This window comes from Rhopilema esculentum, chromosome 17, assembly GCF_057945365.1.
Source record: "Rhopilema esculentum isolate cy_ngs chromosome 17, ASM5794536v1, whole genome shotgun sequence".
Classification (NCBI taxonomy): domain Eukaryota; kingdom Metazoa; phylum Cnidaria; class Scyphozoa; order Rhizostomeae; family Rhizostomatidae; genus Rhopilema; species Rhopilema esculentum.
Window position 1 is genome coordinate 6,413,686 of NC_142831.1, and position 13,606 is coordinate 6,427,291.

Below are 13,606 nucleotides of genomic sequence, written 5' to 3' on the forward strand. Positions count from 1 at the left end.
CCCCGAGAATCTGATTATTTCTTTCTTTTACTTTTTGACAAGGTTTTTGGAAAAAGGAAATTGAAAGACAAGGGCAAAAGGGTTCAAAGTTTGGCTCTAGATGTTGATGAAGATAAGGAGAAAAAGCGAAGCAGTTTTCTTGCAATTTTCAAAGATGAAAAATCAAAAGAAAATAGTGATAATGAAAAGAAGGAAAAGAAAGAGAAAAAGAAATATAAGAAGGAAAAGGGAAAGGAAGCTGTTGTAGATAAAAAGGAGGAACAAGAAAGTGAAGTGAAAGGTTCAGCTACTGCAGACAATGAAAACAGCAGTTGCAAAGATGAAACTAGTATTGCATCTGAAAATGATGCAGAGTCAACCGAAATGAAAATTAAAGTAGACAGTACTGCTGCTGATACCAGGCTTAAAGAAGAAAATGAAGCACCAGATTTGCCTGTTGAAATGAGCCCAAAACTGAAAAAGAAGGCTAAAGAAGAAAAGAAGAAGTGGAGGTTTGATTTCAAGTCAAAGATTTCTGGTAATGACAAGAAGGAAAAGAAAAACAAGAAGGAAAATAGTCTGGATCGTAATCTGAAACAACAAACATCTTCTGACAAATCAGAGCCATGTAGTCCAAGTGGAGAATTTTGTGATGATGATTATGAATTAGCAGCAGAATTGGAAACAATTGCTGCCCAAAATTTGCCAGCAGATGAAAACCATAAAGGTAAAGAGAAATCGACAACTTTGATCTCTCGCACCTGGAAGAAAATGAAAAAGCGGAGAAGAGCCTTTTCGGCATCAAATATGGCAAGCTCTGCAGATAAATCAGCTGACAAAACTGGGGATAAAGGAGATGTTCCGCCGCCCCCCATGGCTCCTGATTATTCTGATGATATTTATGAACAAATACCTGGAGAGTTTATGTCCCAAGATATTTATGAGGAGGCATACAGAGCATATGGTGCCTACGAGCAGCCAGTGGCAATTGTATCTACCACTGATACAGTTGATAGTGGGTTTGATGAGCTTGACCAAAAGGCCCTGGATACCTTACGCCAGTCATCTGCACCACCTCCTTTACCAGGTAAAAATTCAACTTTTGTACATTATCAGAGAAACTGGAATTTTTTGTGGTTTTTTGTAGTTTTTTGTAGTTTTCATGATCAAGAGCTCCTTAAAATACCTTTAAATATGCAAAAGCAGTGAAATTTACTCTTTGCTTTGTTGGGGAGAGTGTATGACATTTTTTGGCTATATCTTAGCCAATTTTTGTTGTATTTGACTGTTTTTTCATCAATATATATAAACTTCACTGTTTACTTTTTAAATTTTTAAAGAATATAAAATAGTTTTTGTGACATTTTCACTTTGCTATTCCATGCTACCAAGTAACAGGGACAAGATAATGCTGTTGGAATGAATTTCATATTTGGGGGCTGCCCATTGTATTGTTCCCATTCAGTACACTGTTTTAGAGGAAATATGGTGCCGTTTAAAAATAATTGGGGGCTCCAGCTACCCCAACCCCTGATTACCAATAATTTTGGTCTTTGTTACCAATTATGTTGGCATATAACTACTCTCACATAAATACAAATAACAGTACAAAAATATTACATATAATTTTTATAAAATTGTTGCATATAATGGTAGGGATAATGTTTCTGATCATTTTCAAATTTTTGGGGCATAGAAATGTAATTTATTGCTTCTCTCTGTATTTTGTTGTTCAGGACAGTAGATTTTTGTGAACTGAACAAACCAAAACCAAAGTCTCAAGCCATTAAATATTTCCTGTTAGATCCAGAGTTTCCATAAGCTTTTCCTTGCAAGTTCATCATAATTAATCTATATGATTTCTGGTTTCCTCTCCTAAATTCCAACCTGTTGTTCTGATAAATTCCTGTTTCCAACGTCTCCTGTAGAGTCAAAGTACATGCCCTTTTGTAATCGTAAGAAACTTTTTTTGGGTAAAGGCACCAGCACATGACTAACCCAAAATTGAGAAACTGTGGCGACGCCGGCCACAAGGTAATAGGGGGACAAAACAGCATGCTTATTCCACGCCCTTGATACTATCAGAATGGGGACTTATTTTGGTAACGTTTCGCGTACACATTGTTTTCCCAATTGATCTCTGTGCATTTTATGTGTCATATGTTTTTGTATCTACGACCGAATCGTTGTTTAAGCTAGGTTCCTCGACAGAGTTGATAAAAATAGGAAAATTTGGTAAGGTGCTGTCGATAGGCTGTTTTGGTGCGTGGCATAAGCTTGTTGCTCTAGATTAAATCACTTTGTACCCTATTAGAGTCATATTTCGCGTTATAGAGTGAATTTTGCACTAGCTCCCGGCGCGGCACTCTTCATAAGTGTTTTGCCCCACTTTAGGTACAGTCAGACTGTTGTCTTCTCTTTTTTGAAATCTTTTTTATTTTGACTGAAATTTGCCTTTGTTCAAATTTTCAAACTCAATGAACTTATTTTTTTTCTATTAGGGAACCACCCGGTTATGCAGTCGGCCTCTCGACCCAGACGCGGTTCGAGTGTGAAAAGCAATAAAGGAACCCGGATCTCAGTTGATAGCGAAGGGTTCCGGCGGTTTTATGAGAGCATGAGGGCAAGTGAAGCTGTAATTCGAAGTTGGGGACCTGACGAGATTGAAAAAGCTTTAATTGACTTGCAGTTAGGTCACCATTTTGATAAATTCAACGAATCACAAATCGACGGAAGTCTTCTTATTGACCTGGACGAAGCAGTACTGAGAGACCTGGGACTTAGCCTCTTCGAAGCGCGGAAATTGCGTAAGTTTGTCTTTGGCTGGCGGCCAGACTCAATGCGTGATTCTGTGTACCAGCAAAAGTACAGCAAATCAAGCAAAAACCCATTTGAATGGAGTACAGAAATGGTAGCTGATATGATTAAAAGTGAGCTGGGTATTCCGGAATTGGCAAAATTTTGCCTGGAGAATCAAGTAAACGGCGATTTGTTAAAGGACATTGTTGTTGATGAAGAAGTGTTGAATTTTCTTTTGACCGGAAAGGCCATGAGGCTCAATGCAGTGAAACTAAAGAACTACGTGTTGGATGGTTGGAGGCCACCAAAGAAGAAAGAAACGCGCGCTGGAATACCAGAATGTGAAATACCAAGCGGATCTGACTCAACATACCAGCCGTTGACACCAACTTCAGTTCAAGGGAACGAGGCTTCAGATGAATACGAGGAGCCACTACTTTTGTCTCCAAGGTCGCAAAATGATAACCCTAGAACAGGTAAAGCTGCGAAAGACGATGTGACGAATAAAAGGGAAGCTGTTTCGCCTGCCCGCTGGAAAGGAGAGGAAAAATCTACTCAAGAGCAAGGAAAAGCCATTGGAACACCAACCGCTGGCATCAATTCACTGATGCAAAAGTACGAAAAGAAGTCTTCAAGTGTCGACGCGCCACGCCCTTTTAAAAAGGTCTCTTCTCCACGCTCACCCTCGTTTGGAGATAATCAATCCAACGGATCCAATTTATCATTTGTTGCAAATATGAAAATGAAATTCAACGATAAATGAACTGGCTGGCTTTAACAGTGATTGACGTTACCACAAATTGGCATTTTATATTTTAATGGTTAGCAAATCGGTTAAGCACAAGTCTGATGTTGAACATTGCATGCTAATTTATAATGGTTACCTTGCCAATAAGGGTTCTCAAACCATAACTATATGGCCATGCGATCTTAACCCGTTATCAGTAGATGATTGTAGATAACCTTAAATGCTGTATAGAATGCCTGCATGCTAAGGAAAGTTTAGCGAAGTTTCAGGTAAATTTTAAGGCTGCAAATTGAAATGTAATCTTGAGTTGCAATCTTCAAGATAGCTTTATCCTTGTGGAGCCCCATAGGACAACGCTTTTGATCTAACAAATAATTGTACAACAGGATTGCTTACCAATGTTGAAAAATACATCTAAAGCTCTGATCTATATTCCTACCAAAGGGATGTTTAAAATAGAAGTTGAAAAAGAGCTTCGTTAATTAGGTGTTGAGTATGTTGTTATGGTGGGGCTAGTTTTGGAGAATCTTGTAAGAAATTGCAAAAAAGTTTTTAGACCTTATCGTAGCAATTTACAAGCCATTCCCATTTACTAGTCCAGTTACGTCACTTTACCATGGCTTTGCTCTTGTTTCCATTGGTTACGCCACTAACCCTTGCCTTGCCTATGCCACTTATGTTACTACCCCCGTTAGTTTTGTCATTGAACCCCAAGAAATTAAACTGAAGGAAACTTCTGCTATCACTGCTAGCTCTGTTAGTTTCAAATCATCACCATCAACAAGGGTGTGAGGGCCACACATATTGATGTTCGATCTTAAGTTGCACACAAGCATATCATGTGTCGCGTTAACTTAAAATATGCACAAAGGATTTATTTCCATCGCACTGATATTTAGATTTTTGAATACATAGATAGGTAACGACTTTGAGCTAACTAGGTTCTGCGTTAAGCAGAAAAGAGTACTAGATATAAACAGCGTAATTAGATTAATTAAACTTTAAGCAAATGTAACAATGTAAATCTTACATTGAGATCCCAAGCCAGGTGCCTCTTGATTCTCCCAGCTGAAATTTGAAGTTCTAGACTCCGCTCCGTGAACAGCATTTTTGTTTACTAGAAGAAGGATTTCAAAGTATTTATTTGACATCTATAGAAAGGAAGTGACGGTACCGAAATGGTTATAGTGAAATCATCTTGCTTTTATATTAAACCCTATGCTTGCTTTGGCAATTTTTGTCATACAGTATGTTTTCTTGCACCATTATTCGCCATTGTAAACACCCCCCCCCCCAAAACCCCAGTTTTGCTATCAACCAACATGGTTTTGAAAACTATTTGTCCCTATTGGTCTCAGATTTAGATTGAACATGTCTGTACCTAAATAAATCTTTTGTGGAGTAAAATTTCTGTGTTATCTTCATACTAAAACTTTATTCGCTTGTTACATTAGTGTTTAGGTTAGCGTCTTTAAATCTGGTGCTGGGTAACAGACAGATGACGATTATCATTTATTTTCTGTATTATGACGTTATCTTACGTCCCACCTTCATTGATCACTATCTTCAAAGGATTAACTGCTTTATTTCTATTTGAATCATTTAACCCAATATTATATTTTTTTAACAGTGATGCTCTATTTTTTATGTATATTTTTATAAATGCTTAGTAGTAAGGTGTTATATGAATTCAAAGAGTTATCGTTCTATGACTTTCATGATTTGACAGATTCTTATTTCTTGCTCGTGTGTACGACTCTGCGATTTTACGCACTCAGATGAGTTCTCTTAGATGTTTTGGGCTTGCAATCAGTGAATCATTGTTGAATTTAAAAGGAACGCAACCTCGAGAACTCCATCCAATGCATCCAAACGAGCTTCGAATTACATTCACATCCTGTGTTTCTCATATATGCACGTAAAGGAGTTTCTTTGGAAGTATCTTTTTTCTGAAATGGAAGTGTAATTATTTGACTTCAAAAATCAAAATTTTGCATAGTGACTTTATGGTACAGAGGTAGAAAATCCGACTGTCGCTAAAGATTTTTTTAATGAGGACAGAACAGTAAAAACGTAACATGCCTAATTAACCTATCCTAAACTATTTCGAGTATAAACGTCGGGCAGTAGCACGAACACCTCAACAATTTATATATAGGTGCGGTGTGGATCGAAAGTAACTTGGAGGTTAAATGGCACGTTTTAGTGGTTCCTTTCTTAACGACCAATGTTAGGTTGGTTGGGATACGGAACAGTCAACTCGAGGACGCTGCCGAAGCGCATACATAACCTTGTGGCTAAGCTAGCATTAAAGTTTATTTCAAAGACCCCTGCGAAGGATCGAACTTTATTGTTTTGCCACGTGATAAACCACGTGAAAAAATAGATGTGTGAATGCAGGTACCATACAACTTAACAATGCTTCTTGTAAAGAGAATTGATGGCACGTGTGAGAAAAATGTTGTCAACTGTATTGTGTTATACATATGTCTTTAATGTCAATTCATAATGAGTTAAAACATCTACAGTTTTGGTAAAGCTGTTGATAATGTTCAGATGATTGTCTGTACCGAAATAGCTATTGCCAGAGGAGTTTTGTTATCTTAAAGATTGGCATCTTTAATGCAGATACGCCTTTCTGCAGGTGTTTAGGATGAACAACAACTAGAAACAAGTTTCACTGGAGTATTTTCTTCCAAAGTGAAATAAAAAACATCGCTGCTCTATCATCAAGCAACAGTGGAATCATTGACACGCTTTCAGGAAGCCTGTCGAAAAAATTGTTGCGTGGATGATTCAGAAAATTCATGAAGGTAACGTCAAACCCACGAAAGAAGATCGAACGAACATCTAGAGATGGTGATAGAAACAGCGAGTTATATCAGATGAAAAGTTATGCTTACATGGCGATTTAATCTTCAATGACAACGAACAATACTGTAATCTGAAAGTAAAGTTTTTTATTGAATTCTTCTATGAAGTTAGGTGTTAAAGGTTTTCCATCGTTGACTAAAACAATGACAAATGCCGTACCGCCGATTTCAGTGGCCTAAGAAAATGAGCTGAAGAATTTCACATGAAAATTGTACTTTCACGCAGATGCAAGCAGAAAGTAGCGATTCACTTTCAAACGCAAAAGCTGGTAAGTGAAAATTTTCAAGTGAAATATATAAAAATATTTGAGATCTCAATTTTGGCATCGCAGTTTATAAATATCATAAATATTTTTGTAGTGGTCTTCAGCGTTACTTGTTCAATGACAACTGTACATAAAATTGCTTCGTGAAGGAAATGATGTGAAACTTTTGAGATCCATACCATTAAGCTTTTTCTCCACCTAGAGAGCGTTTAAACCAAAGGATACAACATGAAAATGAATTCTCTTACCATCCACAAATCCACCAGATGCACTCCTAATTCTGGATAGAGTCAGATGATTACGGGATAAAGCTGTCACGAATGGCTTTTAGCAGATACTTAACAAAATTTTCATCAAAAAATCAACTCCTTATTTATATGCGTTGTCCTTATCTATAACAAGCTCCTCAGTCTCTTAGCACAATGAATGTGCAAGAATGAAACTCGTAGAAACAGCGAACATGTCTTACCCTTTAATCAAACTTCTAATATAGCAATGTCCTTATTGATGAGGCGATGTTTGATCATTTTTATACCCGATTAAAACTCTTACGTTGACGAGATAACTTAAGGTGGTAACATAATACAATTAACTTTAAATATAATTTAAATATAGATACAAATATAGATATAAATACAAATATACATAACATTTGTCAATAATTGGCAATGATGGCAAAAAAATAAGAATACAGAATTTAAGAAAGAAGGTTTTTATTGGACAGTTCCTTAAGGCCTAAAACTCGAAAAAGCAAAGGCTGGTCACAAACAAGCTTTTACATTCTATCAATATGTCTACAAGATCTCATTTGAGTTTGGTCAGAACACCAAGCTTACAGCAATGTATTTATGATGTAATGAGCTTATCTCGCCTCAGAGATATTAATAATGACTAAGATATCTTTTCCTTTCCCGTTTCGGTTTTATACAAAGACAGCATGTAACCGCAATTTAACAAGGTCGTTCCAGAATGAATTGGCCTTTGATGACACAACGTTATATTTCCCAACTGTTCTTAACGATGGAAGTGATAATTTAGGACTATTTTGGAAAGAGGAAATACAATACTTTGGTTGAACTGATGCTGTAATATTGCGTGGGAAAAGTATTAATGCTGCCTGTGAGAACTTTAGAAAGACGTAAAGAACAACGTATGAATTGGATGATTCTTACATCAAGTAATACAAATATATATATCGTGTGTTCACTATGTTTGATGCAATAGAACTTGATAACATCTTGAGTCTTGTTCATGCGCATTTATTGTACATTATCAAAAAAAATTATCATTAATTAAGTTATGATTATGAAAAATAATCATCACTTGCAAGAATGAAAACAAAAGCCAGACCCGTATAATTTTGCTTAATGAGTTTTTAAAGTATCTGTGTTTGACTCTGTTTTTAGGAGCTGCAGAACAACAAAACATCGAAAAACTTTCATTTCATCGCAAGGAAACTTAATAAGAATGGATGAAGCGAAAATTGCCGAATGGAGTGACATGTGCTACCCCCTGAAAGAAATCTTCGATAATTTTTCCTTGCCACTTCTTGTTATGGTCGATGAAGGTTACATGTTGAATGAAACCGAGAGCTTAGCTAGTGGCCAGCTGATTACGATTCAAAGCCAAGAGGATGTGACACATTTTAAAGGAACAGGCTCTGATGGCAAAGTCATTAACATTCCAATTAAGTGTCCTTTCAAAATCAAGCTTGTTTCACAGCAAGACGGTACAAAATACAAGGGTATTCGTGAGCTTTCAATAGCCAATCCGCGGCCAAAATACGTAGAGGTCGTATCAAAAGGGCGGAAGGATTCAAATCTTGTGAAAAACGGCGATAGATTGAAGATATTGCTATCTGAACGTGGCCCAAACGGGCCTACTTTTCTTCATTTTCGAAATCAACGGGGTAAACATATTCGAATGCCGATTGACTTTGGCGGAGAATATTGCGCATGTGCTGAGAGCGATCAAGAATATTCGCTAAGTGATCTCTGCAGTAAGGAACTGCCTTTGCTAGTTAAATTTGTTGATAAAAGTAAGAAGAACACAGTAAGCGAAACCGTTGGAGTTATCGAGCTTCATGAGTGCGTCAACGAAACTCTGGTGTTTGCGACTACAAAGTTCGAAGGCAGGACTTACGCCACTGCTTTTCCTTTAACTTTCGACATAAAAGTGCGACCGATGGCGAATGCCCGAAGAAACCAAGGACAGTCTTTCGATCCAAGATCGGAACTTATCGATTTGGATTCGTTTCGCGACTATATGTCTAAGGAGAAGGTTCTCGGTGAAGGTGGTTACGTCTGTTTCGCGCCCTACGATGCCATAGACAAAGCGTCTGAGTTGCCGTTACAAAAAGAAGGTGCGAAAAATTTGTCGGACAGCGAAGAAACCGGTGGATTGTCAAAAATCAATCAAGATAGCAACCATTACGAGGTGCCTATTCAAAGAAACGATCCCAAAAGAAAAAGTACAGGATTTCTTTCAAGAGTCAAGTCAAAATTACGCGGTTCCAAATCAGAGAATTTGAAATTGAAGCAAAGTAGGCCTGAAATAGTTGTGGTGAGAGAAAATGGCGCTTTATCTGATGGTGGAGATAGCGGGATTTACGAAGAAATACCAGGCGATACCTATGTTTCGATGGATATTATCGACGGTGTTCGAAGGACGCTCGGTGCAACGAAATCATCTGCTCCAAGGAAACGCTCGTTAACGAGGGTACGATCAGCTGCGTCACCGCCACCGCTGCCAGAAAACCATCCACTTGAACGCAGGCATACATTCTCGAATAAGCTTCGTAGTTCTAAAGCTGTTCAATCGAGGGTTAAATCGGAACAGGGATCTTCTACTCACGAAAGAGACAACTTTCGCATGTTCTACGACAATATGAAGAAAAGCCAATTGGAATTATTGACAAGTGGTGTTGAAAATGTAGGTGTAATATTGAGCACTATAAAACTTGAGAAGCACAAGAAGAAATTTAAAGAGAATCAAATCGATGGAAAACTGCTAGCCGACCTTGATGAGGCTGTTTTCAAGGACATGGGCCTAACTCCTTTCGAGGCGAGAAAGCTGAGAAAATACGTGTTCGGCTGGCGACCGGAAAGTGAGTCATGCAAACAAAAATGTGAGTTTAAGTGTGACGACCTCGAGGCACAGAACTGGACAGAGGCCGAAGTTGAAAGCCATCTTGCTGGCCTAGGCATGCACGATTTTGCAAGATTTTGTAAAAACAATCAAGTGAATGGAGATTTGCTGTGGGACCTTGTGGTGGATGAGGAAATGATAAATGGTTTATTGAAGGGTAAAAACTGTCGACTTAATGTTGTAAAACTTAAAAATTATATAACAGAGGGCTGGAGACCCAAGACGAACAAGAAAAACAGCGACGCTTCAAGTTACGGTGTTGCGAGGCTGAAAGTCAATAGCAAGAGGCCTGGAAATGAGGACACCGATAAGAATTCGAAAAACAGCACTTATATGTCTTTGAAGTTTGATAAAACAAAAGAACCTACTTCATCTTCTGTTTATGAGACGGCCGTTTCAAAAAAGGTTGGTTCTAGGCCTGGATCCAATGAGCGACAAAATAGCGTCCGGTCAAGTACGCCTAACTCTTCTGCTTCTTCCGTGGTTGATAGCCCAAGAAGTGTTACTGGTGCCGGAATGAGCAAAGGCGGTTTGAAGAAGGATACTACGGAGCCGAAGGGGAGAAACCGATTGCAAGCTAAAGTCACCTATCCGAAAAACAGTCCATATGGGAAGACAGCATCTAAAGATAAAGGGCCGCTTGATAAATCACCGAATTCGCAGGTAGTAAGAGGGAATGCTTTAGCAAATGCTGGGACTAAAAAAGAGACAGAAGAAACTTCCAAATCATCAATTACGAAGAAAGAGAGAATAAAGGGAAAAAGTAAGCAAGTAGCGAAAAAAAATGGAAATTCTGAACCACAAATTCTTGACGATGGAAAATATTCGGAAAATAGCAAATCAGGTGAACGTAGGAGTACAGGTGTTGTAAAAGGGGCATCTGCATTAGAAAAGGAACCTAATACAGGCTCGAAAGAAAGCTTAAAACAAACACGGAAAAGGACAATATCTTGGTTTAGTAGAAATAGTTCTAAATCATCACAAAAGAAGAAAGAGGACACTAGTGGCGCTTCATCAAAAAAGTTTTCTACAGGCGGGACTGTTAAAGCGAAGAAAGATAGTGAAAAAGCAAAAAGTTCAGAAGACACAAAGCCTAAGACAAAATCGGCTGGCCTTAAAGACTCAAAGACAAAAACTGAAAATAAACAAACAGCCAAAGTTGTTACGAAAACCCAAAGTAAAGTAAAGACGAAAGATGTCGATGTAAAGAAAAAGTCTCTAGATCAAGACACAAACCCAAAGAGCCCCTCAGTAAGGAACTTGAAGCAGCAATATGAGAAACAAGAGACAGCAGAATTCGTTCAAGGTGCTCCTTTGCGAAGAAGTGGCAAGACTTCCTCGAGAACTGCGTTTAAAAGGAAGGATACAATGCCACCAAAGAAAACTGAAAATGAGGCAGCCGAAAAATCCTCCTCCTCATCTGTTGCCCAGCTAAGGAAGAAGTTTGATAGTAAATAGACCACGTGTTTCTAAAATTCGAAGCTGTTATTCAAAGTAGAGCATTTTTAGCATGGGGTTAACTTATCTTTAGAGTTTATTCGGCTTAAACATCCACTTAACCAGAATTTTCCTCGCATAAGATAAATTCTTCCCCATCCATGACTGCGAATTCAGATACCCCCAAGCTATTCATTTTGGAATAGGCTTCATTCAAAGTGTTAGTAGAAAGTGCTGCAGGTGTTTTCAATTTGATTTAATTTTCATTTTGTGATATCGGTTCAAAAAGTAGCTTTTTATTAACATTCAAGATGCTTTATTTTATCAAGAATGTTCACTTTCCAAAATCAGAACTTACCTTAGCCTTGTTTCCTAATGCACCCTGTCTGTTGACGTATATTCACGATATGAATATTGAATCCAAAAATATTTTCTCACAGCTATATCTGATAATTCAGTTCTACAGACAACATACATAAAAGCTTCTAGATAAAGCACAAAGCCATTATCAGTCTCATTTTAAATGCCCCCTTTGGATCAACATAGGACAATAATGACGAGTCCCCTGTACATCCAAACTTTTCACAAAATCCTTAGAACTCTTCCTTTGTGCATACGTATATATAATGTAATTATGTTATTTTTACGCATAAAATAGACGTCTAGTTTTTAATAATTTGTATTACATTAGTCTATTAAAGGCGGAAGTTTAAAGCTACCACATTGTTGAATTTCAGTTCATTGCCCTCGTCAATTCAGGGCCGGACTAAAAATCTCGTACACTTTTTGTGAAAATCCTGTTGTTTTTTATAAAAATCCCCAGAAATCCTTTTGTTTTAGGGAAAATCTCGTACGCTATTTGCAAGAGTGAAGTGCCCCTCGCTATTGGTGCTGCAGCATTAGGCCCATTCCTGAAACGGGTCCGGATGAAAACAGACGAGAATTTTCCTGGAGCTGAATAGGCCCAATAAAAAACTTTTTCGCTGCAGCATCAGGCCCTGTTTGTGCCGAATCCGGATACTGGTCGTCATTAAAATATATACAATCGTCTCGGAATAAAGAAGGGGACTGTGAGGGCTTCAGCCCTTACATATTCTCAAAAGGTATTTTTAGCTACCGCCCAAACATTTTAGCCCCTAGTTTTGGAATATCAAAAGCTTTTACCACTCCTCAATCGTTAATGTGCTCGTACTCCGTAGTTCTTGAATAATAATATTTTATTGAACCTCTGAAGCATACAGATCGTTAGCAATGTAGGGATGAGCCTCAAAGCAAGTGCATATAATGATAGAGCTGGATAAGTATAAGACAGAGCTCTGGTCTTGAAATGAGTCCCGCTTCGAACAGAAATACGTCCTTAGTAAAACATTAAAAAAGAGATCCAGCATTCCTGTCGGTTGTGCAAACTAACCTTCAACCGCTTTATCTTGATATTTGTCAAGCTAAGATACCAAAATCCATTGTGGTAACTATTCTGGCTCTAATATCCTTTTCAAATGAACATAACGCTTTGATCGAACGATCTTTGAAGTCGAAGCATAGCCTGTGAAAAAACGAAGGAACTGAAGTGAAAGCAAAAGTAAACTAGGAGAATTTCAATAAAAGATCTTAGCACCAACATCTAGCTCGAGTGAAAGCTTAAAATTTAATAAATAACAATTAGAAAATTGTATTTTAGATATTCGAAAGTACTATGTTTAAGATTTATATCAGATACATAATTGAATTATAAACTCACATTTTAACTTATGGTGTGTTAGAATTATGCATCGATGTACTAAAGATAATAATTTTTATAAAGCATGTTTACCTGTGTGCAGATACACATACGGTTCCATAGGCAATTCATGGTTTTACTGCTTTCGAGTGGTTCAATATTGCATTTTTTTGGAAGATTTCTTGTGGCTTGGCATATTCATACCTTCATTTATGCGCACTGTGGCGCCGCAAGCAATCAGGATTCTCTTGGGGAAAGAAGGTTGGGGCCCATCCAATTTAAAAGATAGCGAAGTTTTGTAACTGATTGCTAACGAAATGCATGTCCAGAACAAATTAGCTATAATTTTTTTATTGAATTGAAGTAAGCTTTATTTCCTTTCAAGGTGAAGGAGGTATATATTGCAAGGCAAAATATTTGTATTGCATTCACTTTTATGAAACCTAGTGCACAACAAAACGTTACACATATATGCATACAACTGAACATCAAATGAAAATCAAATGTATAGTTAAGATTGAAATTGAAGTACATGCTACATGGGAATATATTTAACAAACTTAGGCCTCTTGAAACAGTCAATAAAATTGGATCGGAAATCAATGAATTGAGTTTTTTGTCACACTTTGTTCCATATTGG

The 13,606-nt window shown here is 37.6% G+C and overlaps 2 protein-coding genes across 3 annotated transcripts; both read left to right on the forward strand.

The window, feature by feature from the left end:
- Positions 1 to 6: 6 nt before the first annotated feature.
- Positions 7 to 4,825, forward strand: LOC148958170 (uncharacterized). The gene is made up of 2 exons (XM_089113536.1): positions 7 to 1,066; positions 2,481 to 4,825. The coding sequence occupies exons 1-2, from the start codon at positions 364 to 366 to the stop codon at positions 3,539 to 3,541; spliced, it is 1,764 nt and encodes a 587-aa protein (XP_088969662.1). The 5' UTR covers positions 7 to 363; the 3' UTR covers positions 3,542 to 4,825.
- Positions 4,826 to 5,368: 543 nt separating this feature from the next.
- LOC135682861 (uncharacterized) lies at positions 5,369 to 13,093 on the forward strand. Of its 2 annotated transcripts, none has more exons than XM_089113534.1 (2): positions 5,369 to 6,668; positions 8,072 to 13,093. In XM_089113534.1, exon 2 carries the CDS (start codon positions 8,133 to 8,135, stop codon positions 11,268 to 11,270), a length of 3,138 nt encoding a protein of 1,045 aa, XP_088969660.1. In that variant the 5' UTR covers positions 5,369 to 6,668; positions 8,072 to 8,132; the 3' UTR covers positions 11,271 to 13,093. The 2 variants fall into 2 exon arrangements, with proteins under 2 accessions (XP_088969660.1, XP_088969661.1); XM_089113535.1 differs by lacking the exon at positions 5,369 to 6,668 and adding an exon at positions 6,681 to 7,842.
- Positions 13,094 to 13,606: the final 513 nt, after the last annotated feature.